At 40.6% G+C, this 18,621-nt stretch overlaps 1 protein-coding gene across 1 annotated transcript in view; it reads left to right on the top strand.

Moving 5' to 3' along the window:
• The window catches only part of LOC100696649 (glutamate receptor ionotropic, NMDA 2C), a 60,454-nt gene extending 55,901 nt beyond the window's left edge, over nucleotides 1-4,553 (top strand). Inside the window, exon 16 of the mRNA XM_003453417.5 lies at nucleotides 1,962-4,553. Within this exon, the coding sequence (XP_003453465.1) occupies nucleotides 1,962-3,521 (1,560 nt within the window). The 3' untranslated portion in view covers nucleotides 3,522-4,553. The remainder of the gene's footprint in view (nucleotides 1-1,961) is intronic.
• Nucleotides 4,554-18,621: the final 14,068 nt, after the last annotated feature.

Here is an 18,621-nt window from a genome sequence, read left to right as displayed (position 1 = left end):
ATAGGCTCCAGCCTCACTCTGACCCTGGCTGGGTAAGCAATTAAGAAAATGGATGGATGGCTGTTATGTGCTCTAACCTCTCAGCTATCAGGTTGCCTCTTGTCAGTTGATTAAGTTGTTTTTGTGAGAGAGCTGGGTTGTTTATGCATCCTCGGTTGGTTTGATAACTGATTGCATGATTTACAGAAGGGGGATTGAGAAATTGCCTCGCTGATTTTTGCATTGATCATTTAGTTAAGTGACTGATTGGCCCCCTGTAATTTGATTAGTTGTATAACAGCTTGCTGGAGAGATTGAAAGACTGGCTGGTCGATTATTTTGGCTCTAAGTGGTTGGTTGGTTTTTTCTTCATTTAACATGTTGTTTTACATGAAGTGGCTTTTATGTGATGATAAATTAATGCAAATGGCTGTGTATTTGCATGCAATTACATTGCGTTATTGAAAGGCCTTGTTATAATGTTAGCTAAAATGGTACAGTATTCTTATGAAGAATGAGAGGGGAGGGGAGAGACAAAAAAGGATGAAAAGCGGCTCTAATTCTAATGTTTACTCAGCATTTAACTTTGATTGCCTAATGTTCAATTAGCCTAAATCACTACCCAGTTTGTTGATGCGGTTGTTTTGGAATGTGGTTATTGAGGCAAAATGCTCTGGCCTCAGTTACAGCCAGGAAATGTCTATGGACTCCAGCCTCCTCTACTGTGTAATCATACCATTGTGCCTGGATCTGGGTTTTATCAGATTAACAGCTAAATGACTATCTGATCATTAATCCATATGGGGCGGCCCCAAGGACCAAATTAAATTTGGCTCTTTCAGGATGTCTCAGCTAACTGTAAGCAGAGAACAGTCATGGGATTTGGCTCTTTGTTTGTCCATGCAGTTAGAGACAGTTTGTTCTGTAAGGGACTTTAGGCATGTGTCCCCATGTGCCTCTATTGGTTCAATCCTCTCAGCTTAAACAGTTTTTCTTTGGGTTCGGGGAGAATGCATAATTTACTGGTGACTAAGACTTGCCTCGGTGACAAGATAAGATATTAATGAAATCTATTTTTATGCCAATGGGATGTTTAGTATATAAGAGGTGGGTCATCACTTTAAGATGAGGGAAATCTCATCTGTCAAATTGTTCCCACTAGGACGATTCAAAGTTAAACAGTTTGTGGCTAACCAGTGATTTAATTACAAGTGATTTCTTGATTTATTCCTAAATTCTGTTTTCTTGTCTTTTGAGTTGTTCTTGTCTATGGCAATTGAGAGAAGTATTGCAGTACAGACAGTAGACATCTGGATGTGAGCAGAACGGTAGCTACTCTTCCTGCTGTGACAGATGAAGCTGTGGCTGGATATGTGCCGTTGGTTCAATCTGTGAAAGATATATCCAGCTAGAATAGGACTAGTACTATTTGAACCTGTTGTGCTGCCCCCAACATATGTCAGCTTAACAACCAGCTACAGCCAGAATCACTGACATCATTAAGAGAAGCTGAGATGGAGGTGGGTTGCAAAGTTGCTTGCAGACACACCACAGCTGAGAGTAGCCTAAAGCAGCTTCAGTAGTGCCCTATGTGAGATTTGCCAATTCCATCAGAGAAGCTTATCAGTGGATCAGCCAAGACAGTTGCAGAGATTGACTTCTTGAACCCTGCCTGAACCACCACTATGTTCACTGTTTCTTCCTAATATTAGAAACACAGACAGCAGCTATAAATAAGGGTTCACCAAATCTCACTGTAGTTATAACCAGCAGTGGTCTATTATAACACACAACATTGTATTATAATGCAGCTCAGCCTTTCTCAATAGATCAGATGAAATGCAAACATATAAAAGAAACAAAACAGTATTTCAAGGTAACGCCAAAGTAGTCCTTAAAAAGATTTTGGGGGGCAAAGAATTTTTCTCACGTCTTGTCTTCATTCTTTATTTGTTTCTTTGTCCCTCTCGTTTATCTTTCAGGGTATTTACAGTTGCTTCAATGGAGTGGAGGATACTGGGCGTTTGTCTGGTTTGGCCAAACCTGATTTGACCTCCAATTACGCGCAAGCAAATATGCTTAAGATGCTTCGAACTGCCAAGGATTTGGTCTCCACCGCTAATGTAGAGAGCTCCCTGGACAACGCCACCAAGACCATTGAACAGCTGAGTCGACATGGTGGCAGCTTGCCTGTTCGTGTTCCACAGGTTGCCACAGAAGCTGTACCAGCAGGGTTTGCTTATATTACAGAGAATCATTGCTCTCTTCCTCAGCGGTCTCTAACCCCACCTCTGACTGCTGTAACCTCTCTGAAACAGCAGAGGGGTGTGAGCAGGCCCACACCACTGCGCTACACACTACCAACACGCTCTACTTCATGTCTGTATGACAGACCGCTTCCTGTTTCCAGCCTCAGCAGTCCCCACTTGGCCGTTGGCGAGCCACTCCCTCATCAACATCCACACCACTACCAAACCACCGGGAGACTCTATGTAGACACCCACTCACACTCGTCCTTCATTCCCTGCACCGATCTCCAGCTACCTGACATCTACACCTCTCACCCAGCCTCCTCACCCCAAAACCAGCATGTCCAAGTGGGGTTTTCCCGACGGAAAAGGAGGTCCAAGAGTTTTCAGTTTGACGATGGGGATGTGGAGAGGAGAATACATGGGGAGCAGGAAAAGAGTGACAAAAGTCCTGTGTGTCTGAGTGAGCTTAAAGTCAACCACCTCCAAGACAACCACATCTCATCCCCGAGCGTTGACAATATTTACACAGGGGAGACGATGCCTCCGCGTGTAGAGAACTACGGCTCTTGGCCACCGGAGGACCTTGTTCTGAGAGGCAGACGCAGACACAGACGCCCCTCTTTTCTCAAAGCAACATGGGGTAGCGAGCAGATCCACCAGCTTGATGAATCCCAGTCTTCCCTGTCCAGTCAATCACCTTCAACCCTTCCAGACCTCTTCCCATGTATTCTTACTCAAACCACACCTGCTAAGGCATACAATCCTGCACATCTTCGAAACAACCTGTGCCTCCCAAGGAACCAGGCCTACCTCCATATAAGGGAGGACCAGAGGAAGCCCAATGGGCGTAAGGGCCAGCGGCTGCGCTACTCACACTCCACCCACCTACCAACATATGGAGAAGCAGTGCAACATGGGACTGGGATAGGGCGGGGCGTGGTACGGAGAGCCACTAGCTTGCTCAGCAGACAGTATGCGCATTACCTGAACTCATACCCTGGACTCCCCCTCTACCATGGTCCCCTGGACTTGCAGCACCACAGCCAGACTGCTAGCAATCACCCAGGGTCCAGCCCGGTTTGCCAGCTGTTGGCTTGTGGTGGTGGGCGATGTGGGGGGCAGCGGGCTCTGTTGTACCAGGACAGTGTGTATGGAGCCTACGGGGTCTATCAGGGATCCCAGACTGGATCAGAGGCTCAGGTAGGTCAGGGAGCAGGGGGGCAGCCTGTGGGGAGCCCCTGCGTACTTAGGCCCTGGCGACGGGTGTCCAGCTTGGAATCTGAAGTTTGATCGGAAACCTCTAGGACCTCAAAAGGTGAAAATTGTGGTTATACAGTCGACAGGACATTAAAACATTACCACTGTGGAGAGAGTTTATTGGTTAGATTAACGTAAAAGGGTAAAGTGTGTGATTTGAAGTAACTGTTGATTTTCTATGTGACTTTATGTGGTAAAGAAAAAAGTTTTGGCTCGCCAAATTTTAAGGATATGTTGAACTGACACGATAATCAGTACAGAAAGAAGACTGCACTGTTACCAACATATCCTCAAGAAAGCTACAGAAATCTGAAGTTGGCAGGTTAACCCACTTGCTGCTTTCTTATGAACAACGCTTATGTGTTTTCTGTGCTTCAATGTGCACCAAAATTTACAGCAGTCTATGGTGTTGGCGCATGGTTAAACTATAACCAGAGTTTTCATGCTGTGTGTGTTGTGTATATTTTATTGTGGATGGTTGGGATTTAGTCTTGGGTGTCGAATAGATGGACTATCTTTAAACACAACCACCAAAAACAAGCAGCCATTGTAGCAAGATATTTTAAGAGAGATGCAAAGCAGACGTGGAGAGTTTTATTCCAACATGAAACATTCAGTATTAAAATGCTTTTATTCCAGAAACACAAAGCAGCAGCAGTTTTATAAACTGAAATAATAATCATTTTGAGACATCTGTTATTTTCAGGTAACTTAATTAAATATTCATAATGTTTTGGAGCTAAAATCTTCACGTCTTCATTTAGTGATGAGGCAGACAAGGGATTGACTATGTGAAAGCAGTCCATGTGAACACAATCTGCAAACTGGTGAAAGCGACAGAACAGGATTGACCAGCACTAGGTGTCTTAAACTATGGACTCTCGTTCCTCGCTGTGTCTCACTGTGAGGCTACAGCACAGCACAACATCGCACAGGGCCTGACATTAAATCAATTCTATATCCTAAATACTATATCAATATAGAGAAATGTGTTAATTGAGGCTGTTAGTGTCATATTCATGTATTCTACATATGATAGGAATTTATAGTCACTCTTTTTCTAAATACACCTCTGGCACATTCTGAGTTTTTCTTTTTGTAAAGCTGTCGCTGATTTATTGAAACATTTGTTATTACTGTATTAACTCTACAGTTTGCCTATATTACGATTTTCATCACTCCCTCTTTTCCACTCTTTTATATTCCCTCATTGTCCCTATTTCCCATCTCCTCTAACTGTTTAATGATCAAATTTAAATGAGGTAATTGAAAGCTATTCTAGTATCTATATTACCCGGCTCCCTCACCCTGTAATTAATCACTTAGACCAATTAAAGAGCCTTTTTGAAAGAATACGCATGTGTGCTTCTTCTTTGTTGCTTCTATTTTGTTGAGGAAAATGTGTATTCTAATAGAATACAAAGCCATATTACAGTACAGTAGCCTGATACTTGACTCTATGACCTTAATTCTTCACAGCATAGAAAGTTTCATAGTACAAGGTGCTGGAAATATTCCTTAGAGATTTTGGTTAGCTACACATCTGTATCGCAAATCTTATTCAACCCTGGGGTCAAATCAAAAGGAATATCATACGGGTCCTTCAGGTTACACAGAATACATTGTTCACTATTATGTTAAGGTGGACAGACTGTGAACCAAAGCCTAACCTTTTTTTATGCACCAAATATTTATTCAAGTGTTTTGCACTCAATTATTTAAAACAGGCATCGTCTCTGGAAAGTTTTGATGGTGGACGGGAATTCTGGGAAATGTAGCACTTGTACTTCTTGATTTAGCTTCCTGTCATTTGTAGAAAACGTGAACCGGTTGACGTCAACGATGCAATAATTTGTTTATAGTAAATGTTGTCAGCACAGTGGCATTATAAATTATTTTTAGCAGGTAAAGTAATATAATAGTGCAGCGGTCCCCAACCTTTTTTGCGCCACGGACCGGTTTATGTCCGACAGTATTTTCATGGACCGGCCTTTAAGGTGTCGCAGATAAATACAACAACATAAAACCAGTACCGGTACAAAAAAAAAGAAGATTTATTCATAACACACGGGAAAAGACCCAGGGAAACCGAGTTAATGATAAAAACAATAAAAAAGAAATAATGCCAAAAACCGGCCTGGTACCAAACGACTCACGGACCGGTACCGGTCCATGGCCCAGGGGTTGGGGACCGCTGTAATAGTGATCAAAGGAGGAAGGAGATAAGAGAGCAGGGTAAGTATGTCACCAGGACCTCAGATCTGAGTTATCAGTGACTTTGCTGTGACAAAAGATCAAGTTCTGAGGGGCGAACACTGTTTTGTAAAGAATTGTTACATGTTGAAAATATACGCTCATGTCATTGTGTGTGTGTGTGTGTGTGTGTGTGTGTGTGTGTGTGTGTGTGTGTGTTACAGAGATTTTGTGGTAGATTATGAGGCAAAGCTAAGTGCCTGCTGATCAGTGTCTTAATTCAGACTTCTCTGTAAATACACATCTGTTAATACATTAAATACTAACAGCTGGATAGTGCTTGAATTTTGACGCAGCAGCGTTTATGTACATGACAACTGCAGCATTGATCACGACTTTCCAACTAGCTTCTGTATTTGGAACTTGCCAAACCTCTGATCACATATCAAAAATCAATACATATTTGTACAATAGAAAATACAGTTAAAGATACTTAAATATCAAACAATGGCACAACAGTGATATCTGATAACTACGATTCATGAGAAAATATACAAGTTGGAAAGGACAGGAAAAGACAGACCAGCGGACGAAGATGAGGATCTGGTCGCAGATCAAAGCCTCCTTCTCTGATCTTGTCATATGGAGGTCAATCATCTGCTGCAGCATCCGGGAGGAATATCCTTTTGGTGTTTGGGTCACATGTCAGCTGGTGACACAAATACAAGGCAGGAAAAAAGATAGCATCAACTGGCAGTGATGTTCTTCTTTCACTTCTAATCTACTGTCAACTTTTCAACTTTTGACATGATTTCTGTCAGGGTTTACCAAACCTGACAGAGTGGCGATCATGGCACGCTGTTAACTCTCCAGTAACCCCTGCCTGAAGCAAATTCAAGCAAAGATTACATACCTCAGTCCAAGGTGACCTTTTACTCCATGCTGTTGTCATAACGAGATAAGACTCCATTGAGGAAGCCGGATGAGTAATGTTCGGGAGCAAAAACATTGAGCACTATGATTTTTCCATTACTTTCTTCTTTGTTATTGGAGCATTGCCTTAGATTGGACCATAATATTGATTTAATCCTCTTCTCTGCTGCTGATCCCATATTTTTAGCATTTGAGGTAATTGGACTGCTTTTCATCCTAGAAGATCAGAAAGCAGCTCAGCAGGCTTTGGTAATTATGTAATTAAGACATGCTTTTTGGCCCAAGATAAAAAACCTGGATTTGAACAGGTGAAGGTGGATTTTATCTTTTTGGGTACAACTATCTGATAGCATTGTTGTGCAAAAGGAAAGTATAGTTACAAAGAGATGCCCATCTCTATATCATAAAGCATCTATGTCGTTATTTTCTTTTGTTGGTGAAAAGGAAAAAATGGATGCTTCTGAATTTGAACTTGTAATCTATGAAGTGGCAGTGTATACAGTGGAGAATGATGTTCTTATGCTAATAAAAAGATAATCTAAATATAGCATAATCTAAAATAATCTTCTGCAGATGGAGGTTTTAAGAACTGTACGTTTCACTTCTTTGTTACACATTATCATCTGGAAGAGCTTCTCCATTCTGCTGTGGGAAAGTGATTCATCCCAGCAGCCATCAGTAAACACCCTCTACATGCTATCAGGCCATCTGGGGCTCTGTGACCAGATTTCTCCACATTTATGTAACTGTAACACATTGGCACCATCTTTTTTTGCCAGTCTTTAACTATATTGTTTTTATATTTATCATACGTTAAATTACAGTTCACATTTTTTAGTTGTTAGTGAAAAGTTTCAACTATTGCATGAATATAACTAACTGATAACTAACCTTAAGATGACTCATAAAAACTCTTTGTCAAAACTTTGTTTTTCATTGAGTCTGAATTTTAAATTGTCCTGATCTTTATGGATTGTTATGCATGTATGGATCTAAAGAAACTGTTGAAAATCAAAGTCACAGCGAGAAACACCGGTGAACCTTCGTAAAATTGACTGGACCAAAATTACTCCAAGAGCCCACCACATCCAAGAGGTCACAGAAGAACCCGGAACAACATTTGAAGATCTGAATGTCTCACTTGCCAAAATAAAATTAACTTTTCCCCCCTAATCACTGAAATAATTTAAAAAGTGCATAGTCTTCACTGGACTCTTTGCAGTCAAAGTAAAACTAAGTAATCCCATGATTAAGTAACTTGCAGAACCACCTTTAGCAACAATAACCAATAAGCGCACTCTTCTTACAGTTTATTGAGGTTTTCAGACATTTGTTCATAGAGATTTCTGTAAAGGTCCTGCATAGCATTTCAGTCAGACTGAGATCTGGACTATTGCAACATCTTTATTCTTTTCTTTTTTATCCATTCACTTTTTTGCTTGTGTGTTTGGGATCATTGATGTGGTACATGGCCCATTTTGTCCAAGCTTTAGCTGACTGGCCTCACATTTGAATTGAGAATAAGTTGGTATACAGAGGAGTTTATTGTCAACTCAGCGACTGCTAGATGGCCTGGTCCTGTGGCTGCAAAACAAGCTGGAATCATCACCCCCTCCACCTCTGTGTTTGACAGTCAGTATGGGTTGTTTGTGTTGATATATTGGGTTTTCACCAAACACGGCACATTATGGCCAACACCTTTTTTTAGACAGATTAAGCTTTTTTCCTGGAAATCCTTCACAAAAGAAAACAAACCTATATGGTTTTAGTCTTTTTATAACTGCACTGTTATTCATTTTAACATTTAACATACTAACCGAAGCCTGCAGAGTCTCAGATGTAGCCCAGTATCGCACGGTCTGATCTTAGGGTGAATTTGCTGGGAAGTTCACTGCCGTGAAGATTGTGGCATTGCGTTAACACTGAAAACCACAGCTTTCATAGAGATGGTCACTTGTTGATGATCAGTCATTTGATTATTTTTAATTCCAACAATTCTCTTCTTTTTAACAAGTCATATGTCTTTGAATACACAACAGTGCAGGCTGCGACACTTGCTCGATGAACCACTGTGCCTAAGGACAGCAAAAACGACTGCAGACTCTTCTGTTTTGTTGTTGTTGCACAGCATGCAAAGGCTGGCACAGCTAGAAGATAATGGTAATAGCCACAGAATAACTGTGAGAGACACAGTACAGAAAATCATTTCAGCGTTTTACTTGAGTGCTTTGAATTTTTTTTTAAATAAACGCAGTCATTTGCATTCCTTGAGGTGACTAAATGCCTGGAGACCTGGATGTATTCCAGTGTATGTGTGTGTGTCTATGTGTGTCTCTCTGTGTGCCTGTGTCTTGATTACATGTGTGTAGAGGCTCCATCAGTACTGATGAAGGACCTGTCCTGCCAAATGATGAAAGATGTGACTCATGCATATGAAAACATCAATGGAGCACCTGGGACAGGCTGCAAACGTCACACACAGAGACCAGCACATTGACATGTTTTTAATATGAAGTACTTGCACAACATTTACACATTCAAATCATTTTGTCCATCTATAAATACATACCGACACACATAAACGAATGGCATCTCAATCCCAGACACGAATGAAAGGGGAGGGAAGCACATGAAGAAATGAAGAACAATTAGGCACCTTTAACAGCTTGCTGATTTAATTTTCATGTCAGGACACAGTAGTCTATAAAGACCACCCTTGAAGCTAAAACATTATTCATCCATTCATCTTGTCATTCGCACTGACACACCTCACTTCACACTGGGATGTTCGACTTGTTCATCCAGTGTGTAAATCTGCTTGTTTATGACCTGTTTTTAAATAAAATTAATGCCAAGAAGCACAAACTGAATCTGGCAGCCCATTTAATTTTTAATTATGCATACGCTTTTTTAAAAATATACGGATATAAACAAGCAGCAACCTTGACAGGGTCGACGGCCACAACGTCTGGAGTCACCAGAGAGCCGGAGTCCGGTCTCCTCACACCTCCCGCTTGCGAATAAATTGCTTCACATATCGCGGCAACAGCTCCAGATGCTCTGAGTCACCTTGAGACAAAAGGCTGGCCTGCCCTCCCTGATAGGTGAGAAGAAGGAAAAGGAAAGAGGAAGAGGGGATGAGATGAGAGGACAAAATGTGTGGGTAGAAATGAAGAGAAGAAAAATATTTAGAACAAGAGTTGAGGGGAGGAAAAAAAGAGGGTCGAGGGAAACTAGAGATGGCAAAGGAGATGGCTGAGAATTGTCACAGGAGGAGAGACAGAAAGTTATAAGCGAGGAGGAGGGGACGAGATGAGGTGGCTCGGCGAGGAGATGGAGAGAATAAGGTAGGGGAGGTGGAGGGAATGAGGAGAGAGAGTAAAGGAGGAGAAGGATAAGAGAAAAATATTAGGACAGCTGATATGAGAACAGGTGGGAAGTGTGCAGGAGAGTAAAGAGAGGTAAGGAGAGATTTATTTCTCTGTGTCTGACAGAGGAAGGATTATCATTTGAATTGCAGGACAACGATGAGGAAAACCAGGAAAATATGGAAAAAAAAACAACCTTCCAGTAAAAAGATCCCAAGCATCTTCAAATCTTGGGTGAAATTACAGCTGCGTGAAGGAGTACAATTTTGTAATGATGGCCTTATTAAAATTAAAGAGAGATACACAAGCACCAAAAAACAACATCATTGCTATTTCACTGGCATATGTACATGCGAGAACGTGCTGTAGATGACAGACGCTCTGGTTGTTTTGACTTTTCCTTTCATATTAACTAAATCATCAAAGCAGTACAGTGTGACAGCTGTCTGTGCATATGAGGACATATTTTATTGTGCTACAGTATGCAATTAAACTTTGAATTTGAGACTCCGCGTGCTCGTGTGCGCGTGCTCGTGTGTGTGAATGTGCAGGCATGCAACAACTCCTGCTGTATCCGAGACGAGACGATTGGATCTGCCAGCCGGCAGGAACGTTAATTACTTCAGCAATCTTCAGGCTCACTCCCCACAATCACTCCCATCTTTGGGAGGGGAATGAGCTCGGCCATTCAGGAAGGCCGAGGCTGTGATTCAAATCTGTTTTGAGGGAGAAGGAAATCAAATAAGCAGAACAGAGCACATTTGGATGTGCAAGTTTCATTTTGGCTTTAAAAATTTAAATTGGCTTCTACTTTCTGTAACAGCTGGTACAATCATAGACAAATGCTTTGGTGTAAAAGTAACTGTACTGTTTGTTAAGCTGAGATCAGTTTTGGTCAGGGAATTTTAAATGCAGAGATATGCAACTGAATGAGACCAACGTCAACCTAATTAACAGATCAATTATCTAGTGTTTAAACAAACTACTGAAATGCATTTTTTCTCTGCTCTTTAATCATTTTTAATCAAAGTAGGCTGCTTGTCCTTTTTTCTTCAGACTACGACTCACTCTTGTAAAGTGAGTCTAACCATGTTAAAATAGCTAGATCTGGAGCAGCCCAGCATTACTGCAGCTACACTTCCCCTCCATCACAACTACACAGGGCAGTGATTTCTTCAATGTAATTTCCAAGTTTAATCTGTTTTTAAAGCTTAAAGTTTTGCATTATAGAGACATGGCTGCTCTTAAGGAACAGGCGCAGTATATGCAGACACTGCTGTAGCTGTAGGTGCTAATAATAATCAATATTAAAACAGGATGATAAGGAAAACATGAAACCCACAGCAACAAACATGATGACAAAGACAAGGGAACACATCAGATACTATGAAGCCAAAATGCTACCGAAGGCTTTAAAATGTAAGCTCACACCATAGTGGCTACATCTCTTAGGTTACAACTTTAATTCAAGCTACAATATTAAAATATAACTTATATCTATAACATGAGGTCATGGCTTATGTTGTCTAAACACACCCACACTTGCTTTGCAGGATGTAAAAATCTTTTGCTGTTTATATTAACCCCATCAATCCCAGACTCCTTGTTACCACTGCTCATCAGAGCAAAACCGAAGAAACAAATGTTGCCTGTAAACATAATCTGGGCAACAGTTACGCTTCTTACCAACCCAAATGAGTACTAGATAAGAAATAAGTAATTTCTAGGAGACACGGCTGAAAAATGGGAATGTGATTCCCTGTCTTGCACCTCACACGGCATTTTCGTCAGCTTCTTATTGATCAGCTGGATTTTTCATCCCTCCCAAACTGTCACCAGTATCTATTAGACCAGAAGCTCCAATCCTTTGGCACACCAGCTTCTCAATGAGTTTTTTGGGGAGTAATTTCAGTGTGGCACATCAAGGTCTGGCCTGTGTGTACACAGCCTATATATCATCAGATGCAACCTCAACAAGAAACACAGAGGTAAACACAGAAGCTCAGCTCCACCTTGTCTGAAGAATAAATCAGCTCTGTGGAAGATCTTGATTTCCTCACATGAAAGCGGCAGCTGTGATTAGCAGGTGTCACGCTGCTGACATCCTGTGAACAACAGTATAAAGCGCACGCTGTCGCCTCTCCTCTTGTCCTTCCAAGGTGACAGCTCCTGGGGTGTTTTGGCAGCGATTACTTCAGCAAATTAACAAAGCCTCACCATGAGCCGCCAACGGCACAGCCAAGGAACCAGGCCCCACATCCTGCCAGGAAGACACATAACTACACATGCACATACACACACACTGCAGGCTACAGAAGCCCAAACCATAGCCCTCTAATTAACCAGTCCCACCCTCCTGACCTAGTAGCTGTGAGCAGCCTTATTATCTTCAACATCTTTTTCCCTCTATGAGTCTTTCCCTCCTTCACTAATATGAGGTAAAGTCCTATGCTCTCCTGGTGGAGGAGCCCAGAATAAGAAGAAATATATCCATCAGGGTGTTGTTAATGATGGGATGATGGTTTTCAGAGCGGTTGATCCCTTTTAATGCATCAGTGTGTGATGGTTTCATAGCTGGAAATGGGACAGAACAGAGTTCCTTTCTTTGACATCCACTCAGAAACTCAGCTTGTTTCTATCTTTTTTGTTCATTCTTAATTTAGTGATGTTGTGCGTGTCACTCCTTCTGCTGTCTTGTACAGTAGGTGCAATGGAAGGTGGTAGGAAATGAGAGGATCATCAGCAAATGTAGCTTAGCTGGGTTCTCTCCCTCTAAAATCGACGTGTCCGTTCCCTGCACTCCATTCTACATTTGGTGGTTGTGTTTTTGTTTATTATTTTTAATTCATACTTGTTGGACCTGGGCTCTATTTTTCTACCTGCGACAGCACCAGAGCTGTTCATAACTGTAGTTTCACCAACAATCATGACAACGGTCTGAAGTTTCCCTCCATCAAAGAGCTCTAAAAACAAGTTTGTTTGTTTTTTTCTTCTTCTTTCTTTTCTCATTAGCGTAAGCTCCGGTAAAAGTTAGCAGGAGCTAGAGAATATAGAGGTATGTTTGCTTTTGAAACAGAGACATCAAATTACATGTTCTTTTTTGCAGGTTGAATGCTAGCTTAATGATTGTGTCATTCATTAGACATCAATTTTTGATACGAAAAAGTAAAAAAGCTTTGGCACAATTAATACTCAGTTTTGATTAAAATAAAAAAAAAACAGCACCAAATGATAGAAAAAATTTGTAGCTCAGTCATCTCAGGTTTCATTAACCCCAACCCCCTAACCCACATGAAATGTTAACTTCCTTTGCTAACCACTAATAGATGGCCACACTAAAGTATTGTTTGCTCTGTTTGTGGTGTTGGCAAACTGATTTACTTAATCTCATTGTCATGTGAAGGCTGTGTGCAGGCAGGATAGGACCTAAAGTGCAGACACTCGAAGGAAGAAGTAAACTCAAACTTAGATTTATTGCTAAATGGCAAAACAGAAAACTGGCAAAATTGAAAATACAAAAAAAAAAAAGAGCAACTAAGGAACACAGACAGAAACCAGAAGCTAGAATACTAACAAAGAAACCAAAAGACTAGAAATCAAAATCAAAGTTCAATAATAATGCAAAACTGAAAACTCTGGGTCAATGACCCAGGTCTCCTAACACTCATTAAGTAAACAAATATAGCTAATATGGAATTAGCTGTATGTTCATAGTCAGCTAAATGTATATGATTAAGGTTCAATACTGGTCTTTATACGTTAGAAGGTGGTTGTTAAGCAATATATAGTTGTCATAACGTCTAAATATTCAGTCTTTGTGGATATAAATTAGATGTTATTGTCATGAAAGTGACAATGATAATGATATATTTTTTATAAAATTATGTGTGTATAAAAAATGGGTCAGTACAACCTGTTATATGGGTCCTAGGCAACGTGATGACATCGTAATATCAGACGTAGATAAAAAAAAAAAAAAAAACCCTCAGGAAAAGTGGTAAGAGTGAAATGACAGTAAAGTAAAAACATGCAAGCGGTTTCCATTAACAGCATTTCCTTTCATACTATTCCTATTCGATTGATTGCTAATAATATATAAATTGTCTAGTCTATTTATATAAATAGTCTATTTAACAAAACAAGCAACCCATATTTTCAAACCAGAACATATGACGTTTGTGTAAAGGGATCAAAAAAACAAAAAAAAAACACCAGCAAGAGGAAATGGGAAAAACATATGATGTATCCTGAGTTGAGAAAAGTCCATTTCAGTTTGCACCCCTGAGGAAATCACCCGAGATGCGGCAACTATTAGAAATTTGGAACGATGATTCCGGCCCAGTGGGTACAGGGACACAGCGACCTTTCTCAGGATCACGTAAACAGTCTGTCATCACATGGACTCACTCTCGCCCTAACTCGTATGTTTTGTTGATAGAAATTGTTTTTAGGCATGAGTCAATAGATGGCAGGGGCAATTTGTGTGATTGTTGGTGAAATGAACACAGCCTTGTTGGCCACTCAGGATTCAGACTTTGAGTCAGCTGTCTTCCACAGAGGCTTAATGTCATCTTACACATTTGGGTAAAAACATTTCTTCTTCTAGCTACACACAATGCATTTCAAATGTATTGTCAAGGTTAGCTGGATACTTAAACTTGTCACTTAAGAAAGTCAAGAAATGTGCTTCTTATGCATCACTGTAAGAGTACATAGAGTTCATCACAAAGGTCAACAAGCAAACAACAAGCTGCTGTAGAGTTGCTACTTGTTACCTTCCAGTTACATTCTCAGAAGCTTCTTGATTTATTACATGGAAACCACAGAAGCAGAAGTTGACATGCAAATATGAAAGGTGTACCTCACATTCAGTCCCCTGTATTCTTAAACCCAAAGTGTTTAATAATACAGTTGTTGGGGTCCAAGTAAGTCACCTGCAAAGGTGAAATTTTGACTAGGTGACCTGTATGCACCGCAGCATTATCAACTGCGCATGCACAAAAAAGTAAACGTGCTATCAACACATTTGTAATTCTGCTAAGGCCCAGAAATTTCATTACAAGTTGTCATCAGATTGAAGAACGTTTGTTTTGTAAACTGTACAGGTGCAACATTCAGATTAATGAGACTAAAAAATAGCAGAGCTTCAATTACCTACATTTGAGAACAGAATTAATGGACGATGTGAATCACACAGTAGGTTATTTTAGTAGTCACAGTTCAACGGTGTCTAGTGTAACGTGTTCCAAAGTCAGTTGTCACCTTAATCACTTTACGTTTTTTCAGTAATGTGCTAAACTCAGAAATCACATATAATTTGTGTTGTTAATGCTGTTAATATTTATTACAAGGCTTGATAGAAAGAAAATGATCAAATGTACCTGTTCTGTGGTCTAAAAACTCCACATTATTACTTTTATGGGGTTTTTTTGCGTTAAAGGCCAAGAGCATTGTGGTAACATGTAAACGGCGTCCAGGACAGAAACAGCCGCAGTATACTGCTAAGACAACAGCTCTTTGAAAACATCTGCACGGACAGCATGCTAACCTAAAGCTAGCCATGAACAGTGATGTTAAAGCTGAGTGGATGCCGAATCAAGCCCAGCTGCCAGAGCTGGATCTTCAACAGTAATGAAGGCAGTAATGAACAGTGAGCCCTTCAGCGATTTAGCATCCATTTCTATCTGACACCTGTAGAATTGCAGTGGTGATCATTTTGAAGTCTCTTTAGGATGGAGTTTACACTAAAATAAAGATAGTGCCCGAGTGAGTGGTGGATGTGCCTGGAGGCTGGCAGCAGTTTCTCTGAGGCGAAAGCAGGCAATCTCTCGCACCTGGACCTGTTCAGCAGCAATCAGGACGCGGTTCTTAAACCCGGCGTGATCAGCTACTCGTGGTGGTAACAGGCCCTATTCCTTTGTTTCCTTCGTGTAGATTTCTTGCCTAACAAGTTTCTCTCCGTGTCAACAGCTTGCCCCAAACCTTCACACCGTCTTTCTGCCAGCAGCCTCCAGCCAGGAACCCCTAATCACCTCTGCAACCCCGCTCTGTAAAAGGACCTAGGATCAGTATCATTCACCCTGCCTGCCGTCTGTTTCCCCTCACTGAATTCCTGCCACTAAGCTTCCCACTCGGAAGCTTAGTGTTTATCACGGTTTATCGCATCATGTTCTCCCACTGTCTTCGCTTAATAAATTTCTTGTATAAATTCTGAAGTCACTGTTCCTGCTTCTGAGTCCGTGCCGGCCACTGGCCATTGTGACAGATAGTACGCGTGTTTGTATTTGTGTGTAGGACTGTATCTTGTATAAGGACAATGCATTTCAGGCCACACCCACAGAATAGCACAGAAGTCATGTATGGCGTTCTTTGGGGAGTAATTAATAATGTAATGCATGTTTAATATAGTGGGTTATTTTGAATGACAACTTAAACCGTGCACTTCAGTGAGTTGAATTAGTGAAGGTGACACCTAGTATCGCGACAGGTGTCTGTGTCAGCAGACCTGTCAGTCAGCGCGGCCACAGGATTAGCTTTGAGTCTTAACAAAATCAATACACGAAGAAAAAAACACTCAAAAAACAATTGAAACTTTAGTACATGTAATTAAGTTGTATTTACAAAAAAAATCTTAGCAGATATAATTAGTTTTTTCAGGATATCTTCTGTCTCGCTTCCTTTACCCCTAACAGGAAACCAACAATTCTACCCCTTTATAATGATTTATGCCTAACACGTCAGCCTTTAGCAGCTGATAATATGCAGTGACATCAGACAGGAGAGCTCTCAATACGTAAGAGCTGATCAGAAAAACCTTGGGAAGGTCATGTCTTACATAAGAATGTGCGTGTGTGCATGAGAGAGCTCAGAGCTGAGGAGAGCAGATGACTGTCGACAAGTTTGCACTTTAAGGGAGACGGTGAGATAGCAGCTGAGTCAGCACAATCCACCTCTGACAACAGAGGTTGGGTGTGAGGAACAATTTAAGTTTCGAGAATTGAGGATATACTTGGACAGCCAATCCTTACTTTGGAACAGTCCTTTAGACAGCTGTTTGAGGGTCAGGATTTGGTTTTAAGATTCAGGTCAGAGTTAGGAATTTAGTTAATGGAGGCTAAGGTTATTGTAGGCAGTAAGAGTCCTCTTAAAGATAGTTCAGATGCACCTGTAGGTGTGTGTGTGTGTGTGTGTGTGTGTGTGTCTAAGACAAGCCAATATCTCACTGTTTCGAGACAAGACCGATTTCTCCACAGTGTGTTCCTGGCATGTGTACAGATTCACTGAGCAGCTCTCTCCGTCTCTTTGTGTCACACACTCACCCACATACTAATTCAGGTCAGTTTTACTGCAACTACATCCACCCTAAGTTTCTCTACCTCATCATCATCTCTGTTGATTTGCAGGCAAAAACTGTATTTCAAGTCATTTTTTTCTGTTGTTAGTCAAAAAATTGTAAAACAAGACGATGATTGTGTCACCATTTATGAGCTACTCAAAAGCATGGCAGCAAGTTGACAAACAGTAACTCCTGTTACACTGAATCCTAAGTTGATCACTATTTTATATTTACAAGTTACCTATTATGCTTTTCCTTTTTTATATCATATATACAGCATACTATAACAAACTGGATGTTTCAGACTGTGATAAACACTCGGTTTCAGACAGGTTTTTCTTTATTTGTAGCTTCATGATGTCATAGTGTAGATATTAGGCACACAGCTGTTGCTATGCAGCAGCCCCACCCATATGCTGCTTAACCACCTTTAAACTAAAAACTAAAACTACATGTGAAAAAAAAACAAATATTTTACTTAACTAATGTAAAAAATAAATATTAGACTTTTGAAAAAAGTAAACTAACTGAAAGATTTTTGTGAATTTTGTGAGTGCTTCGTTTTAGTATCTGTTTGGTAAAAATGCTATCACAATGTGCCCGATGAGGCACTGATAGACATATTTCTTGAGACTTTTGGGTGTCTACAACTTTCAAAAAGTTTTTATTGCATTACCTGTACTGATTTTCTTAAATATTGCCTCTGATATATGCCATTGATACAATAATAATTAAAAAGACAAAAACTAACACCAGGTGGGAGAAAAGAATGTTAGAAGGGTCAAGGATTGTATGTACTGTATGTGCATACCTTGTAGTAAATTTGATTCAGTGGTAACAGAAAGAGACACTGACTGCTGTAATTTTGTTTTTACTTGTTTTTTACCAGCTTTTATGCCCCTTGCTCTCTAACACTTGCATGCATGCAGGCAAACACACTTGTACATGTTTCTTTTGTACCTGTTTTCCTGTCTGCGCCTGCACTTCCCTATTTCATTTTCACTCTCCATGCATCTGAGCGCATTCATTTACGGAGGAAGGAACATTGCACTTTAAGAAGCCCGCTTCTTGAGTCATCTGGGCGCCGAGCCGAGGATGTGAAGCCTATCCTACCTGTCAGCGCTCAGGGAGAGGAATCACCATCAGCCAGAGATCAAACCAGACTCACTGTTTTGGACATAATGAGAGAATGGGAATGGAAAAGAAAGCAGGATTGGGAAAAAGAGAGCAGATACCAAAAATGAAATTGGAGGACAGGAGGAGAAGTGGAATGGAACAATGGAAAAGAGAAGTGTGAAAATAG

This window comes from Oreochromis niloticus, linkage group LG8 (assembly GCF_001858045.2).
Source record: "Oreochromis niloticus isolate F11D_XX linkage group LG8, O_niloticus_UMD_NMBU, whole genome shotgun sequence".
Taxonomy (NCBI): Eukaryota; Metazoa; Chordata; class Actinopteri; order Cichliformes; family Cichlidae; genus Oreochromis; species Oreochromis niloticus.
Note: the sequence above shows the minus strand (reverse complement) of the source record. Positions and strands in the feature narration are given on the sequence as shown.